The 22,404-nt window shown below is 44.2% G+C and overlaps 1 protein-coding gene across 1 annotated transcript in view; it reads left to right on the top strand.

The window, feature by feature from the left end:
• The window catches only part of sorbs2b (sorbin and SH3 domain containing 2b), a 65,765-nt gene that overhangs the window by 14,188 nt on the left and 29,173 nt on the right, over positions 1-22,404 (top strand). The window contains exons 4-6 of the mRNA XM_061251750.1: positions 9,085-9,140; positions 14,881-15,005; positions 21,451-21,586. Coding sequence (XP_061107734.1) covers positions 9,131-9,140; positions 14,881-15,005; positions 21,451-21,586 — 271 coding nt within the window. The 5' untranslated portion in view covers positions 9,085-9,130. The remainder of the gene's footprint in view (positions 1-9,084; positions 9,141-14,880; positions 15,006-21,450; positions 21,587-22,404) is intronic.

A 22,404-nucleotide genomic window follows, 5' to 3' on the forward strand; every position in this document is an offset into this window, starting at 1 on the left:
GTGTTGTAGTTTCTGAAAGTAAGGAAGTGAAATGGAGCCCTTGTGGAGCTGTTAATGAGCTGGTCGCAGCTTCCCCCAGGAAGGCTCTGTTCCTCAAAGTTAAGCTGTTTGACTTCCAATCTGGAATGGGTCCCCCACCAGCAGACCAACAGACACACGCACAGATACAGTCGACACGTTAGTAACACCCAGGGCTGGTGCTAGACGGAGCTGGCACTCAGCCCCGCCATTTTGGCTCTACCAGGCATCGCATTTTGCTCCCTCGCCGTTCACGCTCTCACTCCTCCTCCTGCTGTCTGTGGGAATGATGGATTCACTCTCTCAGTCCCAGTTATCTCCAGGTGACGTCCTCCACCTGATCCCAGATTTCAAATCTTAACCATTCTGCCGAATATGTACTGTCTGTGACAGTTACATATTACGGAGGTTAAATGATTTAATCTCACACGTGTTCACTTGCCGCAGCAAATTTTTCGACTTAAGTAGCCTATCCGTTGTTGTGTTATTTCGAAATATGTTTTATTTGCTTGCAGAATGGGTTGCTTTGCTTTTTTTGGAGTGCTGTGAGTTTTATGGCAGCTTTTTGAGATTGTGGGCTGTGCTTTGAAAAATGGTTGCTGTACATCAGTGAGGGTTTATCTTCCCTGTTTTGAGGTTTCAGTGGTTGAACGTCATGCTGTAATTCTCAGTTAGTACCAGGCTTTAATCATTCTCTGGCTGTGGAGTGGAGACTAAAACAGCTTTGGAGGAGCTGTTTTCAGCTAATGTACCTTGTCAATGGATCCCAGCTTACATAAAGCACCGACTTGGATTTTTACTTCCTATGAATTGTATATTCATAATTTGCAGCTAGATATATAAAGGGACGCAGTAGGCTCGGTTATTGCCCAGGCAGAATGTGTGAGATAAAAAAAGTGTAAAAAAAACTTCTGGTAACTTTTACACAAGATAATGTCAAAATTGCATCAGCTATTCACCCCTGGGCTCCCTAGGTAACTGACTTTGATGTGCGGCTCCCTACTGAGTTTGGGGTAGGTATGTTTTTTTGGGGGGCGGTGGGGGGAGTTTTGTTATATATTCACTCAGTCACATCTCTGAATCAGTAATCTGATAATGTCTTTAATTTATTCATGAACCGGCAAGTTAATTTAATGCATCAGTGCGATGAAGCTATTTTTCACCATTTGACAAATTCGCCCTTAGGTGCTATTGATTTTCTTCAGGGTTGGCTTCAGGGATAGCTGAAGGTGAATGTTCTAATGCTGATGTCAGAATCACGGCTAGTAATTGAAAGCAATGGCGTTCTAGAAAGCTGACTTGGAATTTAAAAAATCAAAAATGAGAAAAAACATACTCTTCAAAGGGTTACAAGTGAAGGAAAGCTGGCTATTTCAATAGCCTGATTAAAAAGAAAATCAATTTTAATATTTCATAACTGACTCACTGCCTATACTGCCTGCCACAATAAATTGTCTGAAGTGAAAACATTTCTCATGCTGAAAAATTGATTTCTGAGCAGCATGTTTTTGTTACAATGCACAGTGGACCAAATTATGTGACACTGGGGCTATTGATGCCATGCAATAGAGGTGAATGTACAGTAACCTAACTAATGAGGGACACTGAACCGCGATAAATCAGGATTATGTCATCTACTGTACGATATATTGTCAGCCATTTTGTCAACATTCCCCAAACTCTGCGTCTCAGGGCTGAACACAGCGAAGGATGCCAGGACACATTTGACAAATGATCTTGGTTTCATTACAAACAGCCATTAGGAGAAGGGAACGGAAGCAGAACAACAGAGCTTCGCGCTTTTCTGCTCGGTCTGATTGTGATCCCAAAGCGGCGCTTTTATCACGCAGAGGACTTGTCCTGCCCGCATTCTTCCCACAAAAATGTGCAATATAAATAGCTTGGCTCAAATTCAGTTATTCTGGATTCTGCCTTTTTTGGAATGTCTGGAGATGCGCAGCTCAGAGAAACATGTTTGGGTCTCATATCCTCTAAGATAAGTTGGGTTATTATAGTTGTCGTGGTTATAGAAAGCTGTAGTCTCTCGGTCATAGCTTGCCACTGTAAATCCAGACATTGTTTGAGACTACTGTAGCTACAAGAGTCTGTTCATATCCTTATTACATTCAAACTATTGACGGCAACACACATCATCCAGAAAACAAGGCGATCAGAAGTCTAAAATAACAGGTATGTACATTTTTGAAGTAAAAACATTGGGGTTATTCATTCACCATATCAAGGAGGTTTGTAGGAAAAGTCAGTCGTCTTGTGTGATGAAATTGTGATTTCATGTATTCAACTCAAAGAAGGTTTATAACATATTTATCAGGGTGTCAGTTGGTTAATTCAGCTTCCTCAACAGTATAGCTATGTTGTTTATGTTCATTATTATGTACGTCATTATAAACGTTATTATTCTTCTCTGCTGTCGTTTACTGAGTTCACTGAAGGACTCCTCTGGTGAATAGACAGCAATGCCACCACAGCGATTGTACATTCAGTGATACACATAAGCTTTAGGATGAATTATAGTGTGGTTTTATGTAGTCGTTCTTCTCCTTGCAGTGTAAGTAACCTAGGACAGATCTGGCTGCTTTCCAGGCTCAGCATTCTAACAGTGTTAGGGATGGATATGGAGAGATGTTGGATAACTACCTTTCAGTCTGTGTGTGTGCTTCTTTGCCAAATGCGACTCATTACTTAATAAATAAAACTGATTGAAAACATATTATTGATGATGATAATTAAGACTTAAGTGTTCCTGCTACATTGTCCTGTTTGACAACTAATACTTTAATGTTGGTGATCACCGGACTCGCCAAACTGTCTGTGAAGATAACAGTTGCATTTAATTGTGGGTTGTGTTGACAGAATCCAATTGAACCATACTATTAGGTGATTTTTAAGAGTTGCCTGGGATTAATATTCTGGGACCCATGAACATAAAACATTTGCTTTACAATCAACCAAATGGTGTAGGTGCTGTATATAATTTGTCCTTTTTTGTTGGCTGTATGTACTGTATAGTCCATAATGCAACATTATCTGACATTTTCTGTTGGTGTTCTGTTGGCATTTTCATTTCATTTCATTAGGTAACATTCTGCTACATGATACTCTTATAACTCATTGTTCAACAGGAACATTGTTAGCCAGCAAGGCAGAGTTTTAGGTTTCTGTCTTGAACATTTTTTGGAAACTTGTTCATAGGCTTTTGTGTTGCAAATAGTAGGATACATTCATCAAAAATATATGTTTGAAAAGGTAATGCGAGCATAAAGACACATCGGATGTCTATATATAGAATAGAAGGAAATGTATGGTCATTGCCATATTAAATATCACAAGTGAAGTATGGTGTAAGCATTAGGGAGTAGGGCTTGTAACCTACTTCTGTTCTGGAACCTGGCTTGTAGCCTACAGTTTGCAGGTTTGACTTCATCAGGGAGGACACCATCATACCCTTGAGCAATTGGTTTTGTGTGCCTCCTCTGCCCAAGGTTCGCAACCAATCTTTTAACAGGAAAGGATGTGTAAGTTGATAGGAAGAAACTGTCCATCAAATGCATCTGCGTGCTCATTGAAGTTGATTATGTGGCAGAGACCACTATTACCATTGTGGTGTTAGAAGAGCTAGCTCTCTTTTCTCTGGAATCCCTGCAAAGATATAATTGTGACGCTCCAATGATCTGGCCGATTACTGAATTACAGTCATACAATAAACCACCAGACCCGAAATGAAAGGGATCTATGCTGCAGTACAGTAACTTCAGCATAGTTTTAGGAAACCTTTTCAGCCTCAAATAAGTTGCTCCATTCATTTCCTGAATGGCAAGTTTTTTGTTTGTTTTCTTTTGCATTTATAGATTTATCCAGACAGCTGTCATTTATTATTCATTTGAGCAAAGTAATCTGCATGTCTGCTTCATTTGATACAGATTTTTATAAGCAATTTTGGAGCGGTGCCTGATATGGACCTACAAGCAATCTAAGTGGTAGACGCGTGTTATTGAAGCACAGTAAAGAATGTGAAACCCACTGAAATGTTATCTTCAATATGGCCTTTATACTGTATATTGAGTCAGCCATTTTATGTCTGAATGTGTTCAGTCAAAAGCTCCATTCAGCACTAAGAAAGGAAATTATTATTCTACATTTCAGCTCTCATCCCACTCAGGCGTTTGAATTATATCTTAATAGTTTTGTTGAGGTTCCTGGGTAATTGAAACCTATTGCTCCAGGGAAATTAGCTTGGAGCCAATTGCATGGGTAATTTGCATATCACAATCCAGCCTTTCATTTGTGGGAAAGTGGGAGGAACGCAGCTCTTCGGGGGAGAAGTGAAGCACTGTGGGTAAACACAATGTCTCTATTGTCCCAACATGGACGACACCTGCAGTCAATTATCCCAACACGGCAGGAAATTAAGTCTTGAGTATACCAAAGAGAGGAAGGCAATTAGTTAACACATCAGTCTGTTTGCTTTATTTGTTCTCTTTTAAAACCTTGTCCTGTTAGTAGGCTCTTTTGATTACTACTATTATTATTATTATTATTATTATTATTATTATTATTATTATATTCATAATATATTCATAATATTATTAGGGACTTATGGAGCGAGAACAATGCGTGATGAAATTTCATTGTGGTATGTGTTTATTTAAAAGGATACTATAACATTTGTAGCAGTGAATACCTGCCTATTTGCAGTAGCTGAAACTAGAAATGAGTTTCCAATTTCAGTGTCATGCTGCGTATTTGCTAGTGCTGAGGCAGTTTCTGTTTTCGCAAACATACTGGTAGTGTACATTTTCATGGCTGACAATAAAGCTCCAAATATTTCAGTTACATCCCACGGCACTGTTAGAGTGGGCCAGAGTAACTGACCCTTGGTAGGTTGCCTTTTATAGTTTATCGACGGAATGTCGTATGGGGACACTGAGTTCCGGAAGGTTCTTTTTATGGCGGTCCAGGTTAGCTCGGACTCCGCTTCTCCTCTCAAGAGGAGGTTTACACTGGGAAGTGTGAGAAGAGGCCGGCTCCAGTCAAGATTACTTACCGCACTTCGTCTCAACCATCAGTAAGTAAGAAACATTACATTGTGGGCAATTAGTAGATGCTGCTAACCAGAGCAGCTTTTTACAAACACAGCATTTATTAGTGGGATATTTCGTGAGGTGGCTCAGGTCACTTTACACGGGGGTAAAACAGCAGTGGCCCACCAGGAAATCAAACCTATAGCCTTGGAGTTGTAAGCTTGGTTTACTAAACATTGCGTTGCACTGCCGCCCCCAAACAAACAAGGGAACTGGTTACTTACCAGGTGGGCACACGAGATGAAATACAGAGTAGCTGTAATTAGGCTAAATGGTTTATGGAAACAAACTGAAACTTCTTGGATTTTGGATCATTTAAATTTCAGGTTTTGTCTTAGCTTCTCAGATGATATTTTCTTTAAGACATTAATTCATTTGTTAAATTATGATAACTTCACAAATTCATTCAGAGACCTGAAGGTGTTAAGGCAAATACTAGCTGAAATCAAATCGCACAGGTGAAACACTAGTAAACATTAGTAAATATGGATGTACTGTGTAGGCATTCAAGGTGGCATTTATTATGTTGCGAGTAGATGCTTGCTGTCTTTCAGGAGTATAGCAGTGCTAAAATAGCGGTGTTTGTCTGCTGTGGGAAATGTAATGCCTGATACTGACATTCATTCCCAGACGCGCAGAGCATATTAAATATTAAAGGGAGATGCTGTTCACTCAAAGGTATCCCACATATTTGGGCTATGACCCGCTCGTGACACCCTATACTGGATCTTGTGAGGATGTTCTCATGTGTTTATGTACTACGGAGACTCCAAGTAAAGACAGTGTTTATTTCAAGAACCTGCAGAGTAGAGCTTTGTGGCGGCCTAGGCAAGATTGCGGACCGGGGGGAGTGGGGGGGGGGGGGGGGGGGGTGGTGGCTGGTGAGGTTACCAGTCGGGCAGTGGGGGTGAGGGCAACCTTGCAGACCAGGCTGGGGTGGGGGCAGGGGGCATGTCTCATGAACCTTAATTTGGCACCCCCCCAGGACTTGGTGCTCCCTCCTGGGTGGTGACCTAGGTGGCCACCTACTGTATATCACCGATGCCTAGACTCGGCCCTGTCAGAGGGCCGTCTATCCACTTCCTGCTCTCTGTACAATCTGACAATATTATTGATCAACCAAGCATCTTGACCTGCAGTTCATCAGCTGTCGGTGGCAACCCTTCACTAACAAATCGTCACATTCGAGAATAAATCAGTTTGGAGATTTAGCACTGAGTCACTCTGTGGCTATCCACAGCTAGCCTTAGTGAATTCCTGAACAGTTAATGGGTTCTTGAATGGGTTTGGATCAGAAGCATAATAGACAGATTTTTACTGTAATCATCTTCAGACTGCTCATTCTGGTCCCGGGGCCGAGAGAGGGGCCCTGGTGGTTTTTGGGAGCCCGTCCAACCTCGGACATCCCTCTCTTGGTCCAGTACAGCTGCTGTGTCGCCGTTCGTCTGCCTCCTGAAATATAATATTTTAATCTGTCCTGCATTTAATGCTGACAGGCCATTACAACCTCTGATTTATCCCAGCCCGTTTGTGTGAGGTAACGGATACGGCCCGTGTGTTTGCTGGATTTACGAGCGGGGGCGTGTTGAGATTTATTTTCGGGCCGGCCCCAGACTCCCGCTTTTATTGACACCTTGCAACTCATGACTGATTGAATGCGCTTGATAAATCCCATGTGTTACACGGCCCTGCGTACACTGTCAATAGTCCAGCATTCATCTGCGCAAGAAACATGGCAAATATGAACTCAGAAAATGTTGAATGGGTATAAATACACGTATGGATCACACTGACACTGTTGCCATCAGACACAACAGAATGATTCTGTCATTGTGAAACTGGCACTCCGTGTAACAAAAGCACGCTCAATGAAGTTCGGCTCTCAGCTTACCCCGGTAAGTGCAGTGGTTTCCATTGTACTGAAAAGTGAGGAATATTGGCCTGAATGAGAAGCAGTCTGTCGGGGATACATGCTGAATCCTCTTCCACCAGCGTTCAAAGACCTGGGACTCATTAAAGAACAGAGACTGCAGCGAGCTCTTTCAGGAAATGCTACTTTTCGTACTTTTTGTGTTCAGATTTTTAAGTTCTGTTTTTTTTTTTCTTCTCAGCCAATTATTAATGGACAGTCAAATCAGTAGGTCGTTCCCATTGCTGAAACCTGTGAAGAGAATTTTCTTTTTGTTGTCAAGTTATCGTTCCTTATCATACACAGCTTATTCCAGTGCTGGTCCCCCCTCCTACACACACACGTGCACACACACACACGCACACACACACACACACACACACACAAACACACACACACACACACACACTCACACACGCACACACACACACACACACTCACACACACACACACACACTCACACACACACACACACACACACACTCACACACACACACACACACACACTCACACACACACACACACACACACACACACACACACACACTCACACACACACACACGGTGTTGACTCGTATGTTAACTGTCACTCGTCAGCTGTAAAACTATTACTAGCATGCGCAGTGTCATTATGATATACAGCCTCAATGCAATCGGTTTTCAAATCCTGCAGTAATTACGCGTATAAATCTAAAACTCAAAGAGCTGTTTTGCCTGTTCTGCCAACAGGTGCTAAGACAATGCGCGTGTACCTCAAGTCCCCGATAGGTGGAATGTACGCGTAGGCCGAGCTATTCACAGTGTAAACTGCAGCAGCATTAGTGCTGGGGAAAGGTGAATGTCAGCTATTTTAAACACGCTAAGCGCGGATGCACTTTGCAGTTCTGCCCCGGCCTTCAGAATGTGTGTCTGAAAAGAGGCACATGCCTCTCACAGCTCTACAAGCCATGTTGTATATCACCCGCAATTCAAAGCAGTGCACTGTCACAAGCAGCCATGCTGGGAATCTGTATCTCCGCATTCATACACATGCTTGATGGTTACGTGCCACAGTGCTGCCATTTAGGAATATATGGACTACACCCGATGTGGAGATTGAACTAAAACAAAGAACGACTTGACGTGAATTGATATGTGTTTACTTTTTTTTTTTTTTTTGGGTATGTGTGTTCATGTGTTTCTGTGTTTCTGTCTGTGTTTGTGTGTGTGTGGGTGCATGCATATTTGTGTTTCTGTGTGTCTGCCTGTGTGTGTGCGTGCATATAAGGGCCCTTCTGCGTGTATGTGCGTAATCTCTAGTTGAGGGCGAGTCTGTATTGAGGTCCCCTCCTGAACTCGTTTAGATTCAGCAGTCAGAAGCGGGTAACAGATTATATCCGCCGTGTCTATCAGAATCCTGGGTGTATTTCAATCCTCCGCTCTGCGTTTCAGCTGTGAAACTGAGCAAGGGTCCCATTTCACCGGCAGGTTCACACCCCCTCCCAGTCCGCTAACACTCTCTGTGAATTCTGCTCCAGAATTCCCTCTTTAAATTCCCTCTTCATCGTCAAAATTCCGTCTTTATCCCACCCCTCTTTTCTCTTTTCTTGGAAGTCATCAGGTCAGTGAAATGACTACAGCTTAGTTACAGTACTTCTCCGGTTCTATACGCCAAGCAAAATGTAATTAAGCATAATAATTTGGCTTCTCAAGAACTCATCATCAGTTTTCTTTGCCAATCCCACCCCCTATCCAGTGTACGCCACTGCGTTCCATGGGTTCATAATCATGTGTATCCTTTCAGCTGTATGCACTGTACTGACTTGTGCTATTACATATATGTCTATAGTCTGTTCTCATGTGTTTGCTCTTCAGACAGTCCTATACTGTATATAAATCAGGCCTTTTCACATTTTTCTGTTCTTATTGTTTGTTGTGGTTGCCTCAGAAAAGCACTTTGTGATGATCAAAATGCACTTAAGAAAACTTTTTGAATGACGGATTTATTGATGGACTAAAATGGTGCAGAGGACTGCACTTGCTTGCTAAATGGCTTTCTTTATGTTATATCTGCAGGACTGAGTGACCATTTCGAGCGCTAGGACAAGGAGAGATCTTCATCATGAATACAGGTACGTGTGCGGTATCTTGATCATTTCGGTGAAAATGGCAGATCTGAACGCACGCAGCTCATTGGGCGTGGGGTTTCCTGGGCGATGCTGATTGGTATGCAGGCCGAGCTGGGGCGCAGATCGCCGCGCCATTCCACATTCGTCTCGTGTCTCCCGGGAAACGGCGAAAACGGCCGGATTGAGCGCCGCGCCAAAACTAAACGAGCCGTGCGTCTGACAAAGGGGTGCGCGTCCAAACGGCCGACGGGCGTCTGCAGCATGAGTCATGAGAAAACCCCCCGCTCACTCGCTCACTCGCTCACCCTGGTCTGGTGAAGGCAGAACCTTCTTTCACGCTTTGGAGAGCAGTCTTTTTGGATTTTTATTTTATTTTTCTAAATTCTAAGTTGGTCTACTAGAGCTTTCTAGAGCTTTCTCTTTAGACCAGTTTGTTGTTGGGTGATGTACGGTCATTGCCACCGGTAATTATCACATTCCCAAGGACTTTTTCTTACTAGAACAATGGACGATTCGCTGCCATCGTTATCATCGTTGTGCCCATCGCTGAGACATAATTTATAATTTATTATAAATTTTAACTTTGAGCCCATCGCTGGCTCAGTTGTCATCACAATCTTATTATAGAACATTCTCATCTGTAATTATCTTTAGCAAAGTGTCCTCAAGTAGCTTCCGTGTTTTGAGTTTACAAATGAGTCAGCGATGCGTTCTTATTGTTACTGTGTTCATACTTCATGAGTTTATACTTTTTATGAGTGACCGCTTTCAAAATCAAAGCTGAGTGATAATGGAATGTAGGTGACATTGTAGCCAATCATACATCTCCTAACTATAAACTATAAAGTGGTGACTGTTACTTCGGCATTAGAATGCTAAGAACATTCACATATTTGTGCATTTACGCCTTAAGTGATTAAAACTAAAAAAATATTCACTTCACCTTCCTGAAACCCACTAACAGAAATAGAAACCGCTGATTGTGATGTGGGAGACCAAATAAGTCATCAAAATGCACATTCTCAATTGGGAAGAAAATGCATTGTTTCCTTCAATCACTGTTGGTGTTTGATTTTTTTTCTTGCGGTTAAATGCAATCATTTGTTCGTTTGTTTTTTTCTCATTCTTCCTCAACTGTGTTCACAGTCCTTAACTTTTACTGTCAATCAAAGTTAAGGACAGTTCTTAATTAAAGAATCATTGAAGAATTATTAAATCCAGAACATTCTTCATGTCGTAAACAATGTAACTCTGCATAATAGATGTGACAGACTGGATGCCTTCGTTTGTCGTGTCTTGTTCCATACTCTCAAACCTCCTGGGGAACCTATCTGTTGGATAGTTTTCACTCTAGCTAAACTATCAATAATTAAGTTTGATTGAGTCATTGAATTGATTTCTATTTCCTGTAAATGTTTACATAAATATGCAGTTGAGTGGTGTGTTTGAACAAATGTGTTTTTAGTTGTTTGTTCTTAGTCTAGTTTGTTTAGTTGTTTGTTCAACCTATTTTCGTTAATACTGGTCCCTTAAATACATTTGCTGCATACTTGTCTTATAATTGAACTTAGATCATTGTTCAGTTAACTTTTATGGAGCCCATTGAATAGGATTGGTATAAGGTGCTCAAATAGATGTAAATAATTCTCAACCCTCTAACTTGTTAAGTGATGTCAGATGTAAGCCCTCTAGGCTTAGCTAGCATGGAAACATCCATAAGCAGTATTCCGTGGACCCCGGGTTTTAGAAGTGCTGGTGACCTGCTTTAATATAGCATATCCCCTGGTTACTTACATCCTTACTGATTATGTAAAAGTGTTCTTAGTTCAGTCAAGTTCCATTTGGCTAATATTTTGGGCATTACACAATTCAAAAGCTCTGGTGGACTGAGACCCACTTAAATGCTGTTTGGAGAAAACCATGGGATTTGCTCTTGGAATTTCACTGCCCTGATCCTTGGTAATATGGCTCACCTGATCAAATGCTTTGCATGCCTATAGCTGGCCTTGTGAAAGGCTGTGCTAGCTGTGCTGTATGCTAGCTGTGCTGTGCTGTGTGCTAGCTGTGCTATGTTCTGTGTGCTGTGCTGTGTGCTGTGAGCTAGCTGTGCTATGTGCTGTATGCTGTGTGCTGGCTGTCCTGTCTGCTGTGTGCTAGCTGTGCTGTGCTATGTGCTGTATGCTAGCTGTGCTTTGTGCTGGCTGTCCTGTCTGCTGTGTGCTGGCTGTGCTATGTGTTGTATGCTGGCTGTGCTGTGTGCTGGCTGTGCTGTATGCTAGCTGTGCTTTGTGCTGTATGCTAGCTGTGCTGTGCTGTGTGCTGTATGCTAGCTGTGCTGTGGTATGTGCTGTGTGCTGGCTGTGCTATGTGCTGTATGCTAGCTGTGCTGTGCTATGTGCTGTGTGCTGTATGCTAGCTGTGCTGTGGTATGTGCTGTGTGCTGGCTGTGCTATGTGCTGTATGCTAGCTGTGCTGTGTGCTGTATGCTAGCTGTGCTGTGCTATGTGCTGTATGCTAGCTGTGCTGTGCTATGTGCTGTATGCTAGCTGTACTGTGCTATGTGCTGTATGCTACCTGTGCTGTGCTATGTGCTGTGTGCTGGCTGTGCTGTGCTGTATGCTAGCTGTACTGTGCTATGTGCTGTATGCTACCTGTGCTGTGCTATGTGCTGTGTGCTGGCTGTGCTGTGCTGTATGCTAGCTGTGCTGTGCTATGTGCTGTATGCTAGCTGTGCTGTGTTATGTGCTGTGTGCTGGCTGTGTTGTGTGCTGTGCTTTAACGCATGTGCTCTGCCTCCCCCTCCTGTGTGTGGGCACGCTTGCCTGGGCTGCTGCCGCTCGTGTTTCCCAGGTAGCGGAGGACATGCTCGTAAATGCGTGGCCTTGTCTGTCACTCTCACTCCTGCCCTGAGAGTCCAGAGTTCCCCCTGCCTGTGTCTGGTCTCAGGTATTAAACCCAATCAGACTAACATGCATGCTTACTCATCACCTTGCAGATCTGGCCCCGATTGTACTGGTGAGCAAAAATAATGTTACGGTAAACAAATTATTCTGTTATATTAAAACATAATTTGCTATTCTTTGAACGGGTTATTCAGGCATTTTGTCTGCTGAAGCACACTTGCTGTCACTTGTATCATAACAATTGTGTACTATAATTATTATTGTGCATTATTAAGATTTATTGTTTCAAAGAATGTTGTTACGTCCTCAACATAATATATTATGATACCAGACTCCGGTTGACAAGTTCAAAATAAGCTGTTTGTTTCTGATAAACAGAAATAACAAAGAAAATACATAAGAACTGCAAAATGTTGCCCGTTATGTGTACCAAATGTACACTCTCTTCACACAAGCTGTTGCTTTCCTCTCCAAGTGAGCACATCATCCAGACGTCTGTGGCTCAGTGTCAGTCACCTGGCTGCCTTTCATCTCCATCTACCTCTGTGCGTCCCGTTCTTCCTTTCCTGCGCTCTGTGCGCTACCTGGTGTATCCGCTGTCACTTCAAAAGGCGCTGCGCTGTGCGGTTCTTGTGCTGTGGTGTTGTAGACAGCGCACTGCCCCTCATCCCCTGGGATTAAAAGGGGAAACGCGGGTCACCGGATCCCAGCGCAGTCGCTCGGCTGTAACTGTTGTTCTTTGTAACCATGGAAACCGTTTTGTACTCCGTGCGCCCCCCCCGCCCCCCCTTTCTGGAGCTCGCTTCCCTTCTGCACAACCCTTTTTGTTTGAGCTCTATGCAGATGTGACCTCCAGAGTGATTCATATATTCCACTTATGACAGGGATCAGCAGGCCAGAAGGCTTATGAGTGTGATATGTTATCATGTCACATTCATTGTTTACAAGAGTTTCATTTATGGGGCTTTTTTTATTATAATTTTTTAAGCTGAAGCAGTTTTAGGTATTTCAAAGGATGATACCTTTTCAGAAGGGCATTTACACTCAGTAAGCAATGCTTTATGCATTTAGTTGCTGCCAAAGATTGGCTGATTAAATATTTCCATTCCAAGCTGGTGTACAGGTCTACCTAATAAAGTGATCACAGAGTGTCAGTTTTGGGATATGTATGTGTGTAAAAATTGAACTCATTGAACTCAAAATATACAGTGTTGTTTTTCATTGAATAATGCAAACTAAACAAGTTCATGCCCATAAATAAATAAGAAAAATAACTTTGTATTTTCTTATGAATGGTTCAACAGTCAATATTTGGTGATTGAAATGTGAGGTGGTGTCTTAATTTTCTTCCAGATCTGTAGTTTTTGCCTTCAGCAACCTGTTGGTGGCTGAATGTCTTTGTTGAGGAAGAGTCCTCATTGCTATTGTGCTGGAGTAAAGTTCTGATTGGCAGACAGTGTCATTTTGAGCTAACACATTGTTAAACGGTCGCTCTTTGGAGCCATCAGTCACGCCTTGTTGGGTATTCCATACTGTGTCAGTTTAACAAACTGTTAAACATTGTTGAAGAAGATGTCTGAGGAAATTTGTTGTTTGGAGGACTGTGTGACACATTTGGTGCAGGAACTAGCTCATCACACCTGATAATCCTTCAATTATTTCCTGTTATTTGTTATTATTTCTTGTTTTCAGTTTATTCCTTATTTATTCCGATTCTGAGTTTCTGGAAATGTTCTCTGTTGGCATTGGCACTTCTGTTTGCCAGCATCAAAACTGTGTAATTTAAAAACCTTATTGTGCCAACATATAATTTGCATATAAGCTTCTGAAAAATAAGCTTCAGATGTTAGTGATTAATTACAAATTCAGAGACTCTACATAGTCCGTGATAGGAGACCTACACTTGTCGGTTATTATTTATGAATGTTTATGGATAATTCTCATTCATCTTCTCATTGGCTTGGTCCACTGACATGGTCCTGGCAGCACCCCAGACCTCTTCCTGTTTACATTCTGAAGATGGTTGCCAGGGGGACGAACAAAGGCGTGGGAATTTTCTCAGCGTCTCCTGTCTGTGTTTAAGCGCTAATCCCCTTCCTGGGCAGGTGACGCTGGGGCCGTCATCCTGCCTGGCTCTGCCTCCCTGCCCCTCCTCGTCCTCTCTCGACCTTATCACCCCATCACTGCTTCTTTTTACCGCTCCATTTCTGCTTCGTTTATCGCTCTCTCTCATTCTGTCCATTTCTCGCTGTGTGTGTGCCCTTTCCCTCCGTCTGTCACTCCATCTGTCACTGCAACGCTCCCCCTTCTCCCCTCCAATCTCTCCTTCCTCTGTCAGACACTTTCTGTTCATTTTCCAGTAGCTGTCAGTGTATCTTAGTCCAAGCCCTCTGTTAACTGTTCCGGGCCCTTCTCACCTTTGCAGTACCTAGGGAGAGGCTAGGAGCCTTCATCAAACTGTTCGTCTGCATCATGTCGGGCCAATGAGCTGCCATTCATTCACTTGATTGGAACAATCAAATTGTTTTGCTCTCCACAGCAAAACAGTAGAGATTGGTTCAATTCATGCTATCAATTATTTAGTACCACATTTACCATCAAGCCCATGTAATCCTATATATGTAACTTTAAAACAGGTTTCATCCAAATGCAGTTTTTCTCATGCGAGGTCAGTCACGAGAGGACTGTTGTCACTTGTTTCAGATAAACTACCTTATAACTTAGCCCTCACATTAGCTCACATTGTGTATAAACAGGATGAGTGGCCGGGGAGGGCCGGAGGGTGGGCGGGGAGGGACACAGGGCGGGGGAAGTGACGCCTCTCTTCCATGTTTGTGCAGATGTCTGGAGGTCCTGCGGCGCTGCCGACGGCCTGAGGAACGGGGACGCCAGCAGTTCCTCTCTCGCCGCCAAAGGCTTCCGAAGTGTGCGCCCCAATCTGCAGGACAAGAGGTCCCCAACTCCGGTAAATTACACCCGCAAGAGCCTCCCAGAACCAGAGACCAGGGTATACTAGCTGTGTGTGGTGTTGCTCTGTAGGGCACAGAGACCAGGGTATACTAGCTGTGTATGGTGTTGCTCTGTAGGGCCAAGAGACCAGGGTATACTAGCTGTGTATGGTGTTGCTGTGTAGGGCCAAGAGACCAGGGTATACTAGCTGTGTATGGTGTTGCTCTGTAGGGCACAGAGACCAGGGTATACTAGTGTGTGTGGTGTTGCTCTGTAGGGCCAAGAGACCAGGGTATACTCGCTGTGTATGGTGTTGCTGTGTAGGGCCAAGAGACCAGGGTATACTAGCTGTGTATGGTGTTGCTGTGTAGGGCCAAGAGACCAGGGTATACTAGCTGTGTATGGTGTTGCTCTGTAGGGCACAGAGACCAGGGTATACTAGTGTGTGTGGTGTTGCTCTGTAGGGCACAGAGACCAGGGTATACTAGCTGTGTATGGTGTTGCTCTGTAGGGCCAAGAGACCAGGGTATACTAGCTGTGTATGGTGTTGCTCTGTAGGGCACAGAGACCAGGGTATACTAGCTGTGTATGGTGTTGCTCTGTAGGGCACAGAGACCAGGGTATACTAGTGTGTGTGGTGTTGCTCTGTAGGGCCAAGAGACCAGGGTATACTCGCTGTGTATGGTGTTGCTGTGTAGGGCCAAGAGACCAGGGTATACTAGCTGTGTGTGGTGTTGCTCTGTAGGGCCAAGAGACCAGGGTATACTAGCTGTGTATGGTGTTGCTCTGTAGGGCACAGAGACCAGGGTATACTAGCTGTGTGTGGTGTTGCTCTGTAGGGCCAAGAGACCAGGGTATACTAGCTGTGTGTGGTGTTGCTCTGTAGGGCCAAGAGACCAGGGTATACTAGCTGTGTATGGTGTTGCTCTGTAGGGCAGAGAGGCCAGGGTATACTAGCTGTGTGTGGTGTTGCTCTGTAGGGCAGAGAGACCAGGGTATACTAGCTGTGTGTGGTGTTGCTCTGTAGGGCCAAGAGACCAGGGTATACTAGCTGTGTATGGTGTTGCTCTGTAGGGCAGAGAGGCCAGGGTATACTAGCTGTGTGTGGTGTTGCTCTGTAGGGCAGAGAGACCAGGGTATACTAGCTGTGTGTGGTGTTGCTCTGTAGGGCCAAGAGACCAGGGTATACTAGCTGTGTGTGGTGTTGCTCTGTAGGGCAGAGAGACCAGGGTATACTAGCTGTGTGTGGTGTTGCTCTGACTGTGAACACAGAACAAATATCCAAAGTGCAACAGAGGAAAGTTTGCAGAAAGTGGGTGTTCAATCATTCCCTCAAGTCACCTATTAATACCAGATGAGAGGAGGGAAATATATTATTTAATTATTCATAATTTATATGTAATTATATAGAACATAATATAATGATATATTATATAATTATTTATTACACATATAATATAATTATAGGTTATGCATTTATATATATATATATATATATATATATATATATATATATATATAGACTGTATAACTTAGTTATATCTTATATGATATAATTATAGATTATGAAGTAATTACGTATACTTAGTATATCACATTACATTACGTTATTGGGATTTGGCAGACGCTCTTATCCAGAGCGACGTACAACAAAGTGTATTTCCATCATCAGGAACAAGAAAGACCCTAGACCAGCAAATAAGTTTACTGTAAATGCAGGACTCATATTTGTGTTATATTATATTTTATCTTTCCTTTAACCGTGGTATTTGCAATGTTTAAAAAAGCTCTGGTGCCCTTGTCCTTGTTATCTCAGTAACAGTCCATAGGGGCACACGCACACTTCAGCAGGACAAAGTGGCTTGTTAGGGGAATGTCCCTAGTGAAAGACCTGAAGCACACCAGCTTTTCCATGAAGGTTTTTCCCATGTGCATGCCTCTGCGACCCCCACTGATAAGCTTGGATTATCGGAATGATAATCAAAAACTTCCAAGTCCCCTCTGAGGACTGTGTGTTTTCTTTATGCTTGATTGGGAATGTGGTTTTGCAGGTCAAGGCCCAGACAGACTGTTGCAATGACACTGTGTTTATCAGCAGACCATACGTCTGTTACTTTATGACTTATAAGGGAACATTTGCAATCTCCCCATCTGAGGAATTTCATCTTCTAGCCAGAACAAAGATAATTTTCAAATGTTTTCTATTTTAACTCGCATGTTTCTACAAACCAGTATGTTTCAACAAAGCTTGCTCTCCAAATACAACATATTTCCCCTGGACCGCAATGTTGACATTTATTTTTATCCTTAAAGAGAGAGACAGTCTAACGTCTGTGTATGCTGTTGTCTGTCTTCCCCCTGACTGTTGTTTGTGTGGATCTTCATGATGTAATAAGGTTCCACTCCCACCAACCAGGAGAGAGACTTATCACATGACCCTTCCCAGCAGTGACCCTCCCTCTTATAGTTCCGCCCAGTCCCTCCCGAGTCACCGAGGGTCAGCTGTCACTCAACAGGCCTCGGTGGGAAAGACCATGTCCTCGCACTTACAGGGCACTTCAGCCCCACCCAAATCCGCCGGTTCCTCCACCTTATCTCTCCCTGGCACCAGCCTTTCCTCCAAATCCGGTTTCAGCCTGTCTGAGGAGCGTCGCGTGTCCTCTCTCAAACTGACCTCCTCCCGTGGGCCTGCCCCTACCCCCACCCCCAATCCCCCCAGCGCTGGGCCCCTGACCCAGGCCGAGCCCGGTCCCACCCAGGCCCCGGGCTCCGGGGGCTGGCCTGAGAAGCACAGGGCCTCTGTCTCCATTAAGATAGCGCCACCGCTAACACTAACCGCTCAGGGCCCCCATCCCGGCGCTGTGTCTAAGGTCGCCCCTCCAGGCCGAAAAGAGAGGGAACCAGGGGACACGAGGACGGTCCCGCCTCCACCCCCAGCCAGGGAGCATGTGGTACAGTCTTCCATGTTCAGCATTTTTCACGAGTCCATTTCTTTCCCCTCAATAATGTCCCTCCTCCACAGTAAACTTACATCACGCCCGTCTTCTTTCCACTAATTGTTAGCTGTGTAATGTACTGCAGACCCTGAAGGCCAAGACACTGTCACGACACATGCCCGGGAGCGCTGAAGCACGATGTTGAAGAAAGAGAGTGCAGTCTGAAGCGTTTAGTACGCAAGGCTTTTTCTTAACGTCGTTTGTTCATTAGCAGATGTCCACAAGGGCTTGTTAACGAGAGCCGGGATGTAAGCGCGTCAGTGTCTGCTCTATTATTCATGAAGGCCGTCGGGGAAACTGAAGGAACCAGCCGCAAACGTCTGCCGAAAAGAAAGAGAATGCAAGGCGGAACATTTCAGAAGTAAAGTTCCAGAAATAATGTGTATTTACCAAAGTTAGATCAACTGAGGGACCGGAAACACTGCAAACAAAATCTGTCTTAAAAGATGTTTTAGTCTCGTAGTTTTAAAGCCTTTTTTTCTCTTAAGTAGTCTTGTCTTTTGGCTTGACAAGTCTAATTTTCGGTCCTTTGTTATTACTTTGTTTTTGCAGTGAAGGCACTGTTAGCTGTGCCAAAGTGTAGCCCCTTCCGCATTTGCTCTGACAACGTGTGTTGGCCTTCGGTCAAAAGCTGGATTGTGTGAACTGTTTTAAAACAACACTGAAAAACCTCCGTTGGACACGGTAATAACTGAACTTTCATTAGGCTAGCATTGTGGGAAAAGTTCCAGTCTGAATTAAGTTTAGATTAATCCTGTGTGGTTCTTTCATTATATCTGTCACCCCTCACCCTAATTCCCAGCTTAATCCATTCCATGTTTGGCTTCTGGATTGAGGCATTATTACAATATGTTTTGGAAAGCAATATTTCAATCATGGAAAACATTAATAAAATTTTTTAAGTTTATTTCCCTTTCTAATTTGCAGTATTAGGCTGACTGCCTAAACCCTGTGTCTAAAGACAGAGACCAAACAGTACTTAGTAAGCTCTCATGCCATACTTTTACTGTGTGTTATTTCAAATATAATGTATGACATGTATTTCTAAGTAAACAAACACACTTTACAGAACGAAGGGAGCAGCCCCAGAGCAGAAACAGAGAACGCCCTGACATACAGAGTTTATGCTCAGGCTCTGAGAAATACAGACCAGCTAACCAAGCATCTGCATGATTCACCAAACAGAAAAATGATGCAGTTGACGTGAAATGCTAACGATGTTTCTGACTCTCTCAGTCCAGGTGTGTGTTGAGCACTCCCACGGCTGTGTTCAGGCTACACGCGACCACGCTAACGGGGTGTCGCTGAATCCTCCCCTGCTTTATTCCTCTCCACTCTCTCTCTCCTCACCTCAGCCTGAGGCCTCGACGGCACGCAGACAGCCGCCACCCCCAGGACCCACGCCGGCGTCACTGCCGCCCGCTAACAGAGCCCGTCTCTCGCCCGAAAGCCTGCCGGGCGTCGAGCCGCTCCGCCCCCTGTCCGCAAACGCCCCCAAAGCCCCGTCCCCCGCCCCGTCCCCCCTGTCGGAGTGCCGCTCGCCCTCGCCCGACCCCCGCCTCCCGAGCGGGCCGGGGTCGTCCCCCAGTCGCTGCTCGTCCCGTTCCCATAGCGACGGCTCCACCGTGCTGGAGGAGCTGCGGAACTGCGGCATGGACGCCACAGAGAGCTCCGAGACCCCCTCCCCCACCCTGAGTCAGATGTCCGCCGTCACCGACGACCTCGCGCTAACCTTCGCCACCTCCACCTCCACCTCCACAGCCACAGCCACAGCCACAGCCACGGTCGCTAACGTAACTATCCACAGCCTCTCACGCTCCTCCTCTTCCTCCTTCCTTCCTCCTTCCTCCCCCTCTTCCCGCCGTTCTCTCCGAGGCTGCGGACACTAAACGCCCGCCCGTAACGTGGGAATCTTACCCCTGCCCGATCCTTTTCTCTAATTTGACTTCCTCTTCCCCTCCTCTTCTAAACAGCACTAACGTTTCTCCTCTGGTTGACGTGTTCTGTTCAGCGTGCAGGTGTTTGACTAATCTTTCTTTACCCTACAGCCTTTCTCTGTATCGTCTGAACGTGCACCGTGTATGATTTTATATATGGTACATGTTGTGGTATAATTTTTAATGTGTACTGTAACGTGTTTACTTTAATGTTGCATTGGTTTTGGATTGCATATTGGAAAAGAGACATGAGAGGATTTACCAATTCTGTTTAGCTTCACTCTCTTCTCCTTATTAAAATGTATTAATATGAGCTCCACTTCAGCTGAAATTCCAGAAATTATCCTGTTTAATTTCAGCCTACTCTAATGCAGTTTATCTGCCCTGAATGCCAACTGGCAACATACTGTATGTCATTTGATTCAGTGAAATAACTGAGCCAGAAATGAGCCTCTGGGCTTGTTCTTAATTTCTCTGTTTTTCTATCAGTCTACATTGTCCAGTTCATTACATTTTCATTTTAGGCATTTAACAGATGCTGTTATTCATGTGCAGAGCTGGGTAATTGCTGAAGCCAGTCAGATTAAGTACCTTGTTCAGGGGTAAAATCAGTCCTACGGGCATGGAGTGGCAGGCCCAGTTCTCGGGATTATTCCCTTGACCATTTTCTGGACTGCCACACATACATGCCAAGCGACTACTCTAAAGGAAAATACATCAAGTATTACATCATCACACAGCAGATGGGGTCATTTGATGTAGTGCCAAGAACCTCAGCTTTTCCCATAAAAATAAAAGCTCTAATTAATTTCAAATTAAAATCTATATTTGAATTGGAACGTCTCGTGTTTTCTCAGCCGCACTAAATACGCATACATGAGGAGACATACACATGTGGTAAGACTGAATACTGTGTCTACAGTTAGACCTTACAATTATCAGTGTCAGCTTCAATGGACACTGAAAACTATTACTGACACTGGTTGGGTATGTAAATGCTATGTAAATATTTATCAGCCAGTGAAAGGAATGTCCATGTCATAATTAATCATTAAATTGGAGACTCGTGGAATTCACTAAACAAACATTGCATATTTGCCTTGCTTTGACCATGAAATGCGTCACGGCCAAATGTGTCATAGTCTTCACAGAAGTAGCAGGAAACGGAGATCATGAAGCCATGTAGCCACCAGCATTTACAGGCTACCGTTTTAAAGTTTAGTTAGCAGCGTACTCCCCAAAAAAAGATCTGGTTTCCCCCTTAATGGAGCACTCTAATGGTAACTGTCACTCTGTTTGCTCATTGTTAACATGTCGTGTTTTTTCTTCCGTTGTCCTGTCTCACCTGTAACCATGCAGCCTCGTTTCCCTCCTTACTAATGGTGTTGACTGTTCTACAGGGGATAGCGCTCCTAGCGCACACAGCCTCAGTTTCCCTTATGTTGTGTGCTAACCGTGCTAACAGAGCTATCCACGCTAACTGTGTCCATCGAGCGATGGCTTCAGCGGTCTCTGCTGTGTCTTCCAGGGCCAGATGACGGTGAACGGGAGCCTGGGCAGCCCCCTCAGCCACCTGCAGAGGCCCTTCTCCCCCCCAGGGTACCCCCCTCCACCCCCGTCTCTCAGCCCCAACATGGCCCGGCTGCAGCAGAGCAGGAGCATGGGTGAGCCCTGCCCCTCATTGAGGTTTGATAGAGAGGTTGACAGACAGTTTTTGTCTTATTTCTGAGCCTCATGGCTTCCTTGACTGTCATTGGCACAACTCTGGGCCTCATGTTGACAAATGCCAATAACAGTCTACAAATGCAATCAAAAGCCTAGAATTAACACTAGATACTGAAGGCTTTCTTATACCTGCACTAAGGGAGCAAATGAATAGACCTGACTATTCAGAAGCAGCTGAGAAACAAACCTTCCAGTGCATTTTAACCTGAAGTTTATTGTTTAATTTCACATCCAATGTGCTGGACTACAGAGCCAAAATAACAAAAATTGTAGCAACTGTCCAAATACACACAGACTGCATTGTATGAGAAACTGCTGATGCGTACTGTTGGTATGTTTTATACAGTTACTGCATATTTTATACAGTCTCTCGGTGTCGATGAGCTTCAGTTCTTTATCTGTATGTCGATCCCCATCTTTCTGAGAGATAATTAAAATGGCCTCTGGTGAGGTAGAGGGATATTGACTTTTGTTCTGGATACACTGAGATTCTCAGAGCGTGGTTTTTTTATGTCCCATGACTCGTATGAATCCTGAGGTGAGTCTCGGCGTTAGAAGAATAGCTTTATGAATCTTTCATTGTGTTAGATTTTTCTCGAGTTTTCTCGAGCCCATTGGTTTATCTGTGTACTTTCTATTTTTCACACACATACTGAGTTCTCCTGCTCCTGGCAGAGCTAAAGCCTCCAAGCGTAACCAGCCCAGTGCAGCTTCCCATAGGTTGTGTGCTAACCACGCTAACTGAGCTCTGACCACG

Source organism: Conger conger, chromosome 8 (assembly GCF_963514075.1).
Source record: "Conger conger chromosome 8, fConCon1.1, whole genome shotgun sequence".
In the NCBI taxonomy this organism is placed as follows: Eukaryota; Metazoa; Chordata; class Actinopteri; order Anguilliformes; family Congridae; genus Conger; species Conger conger.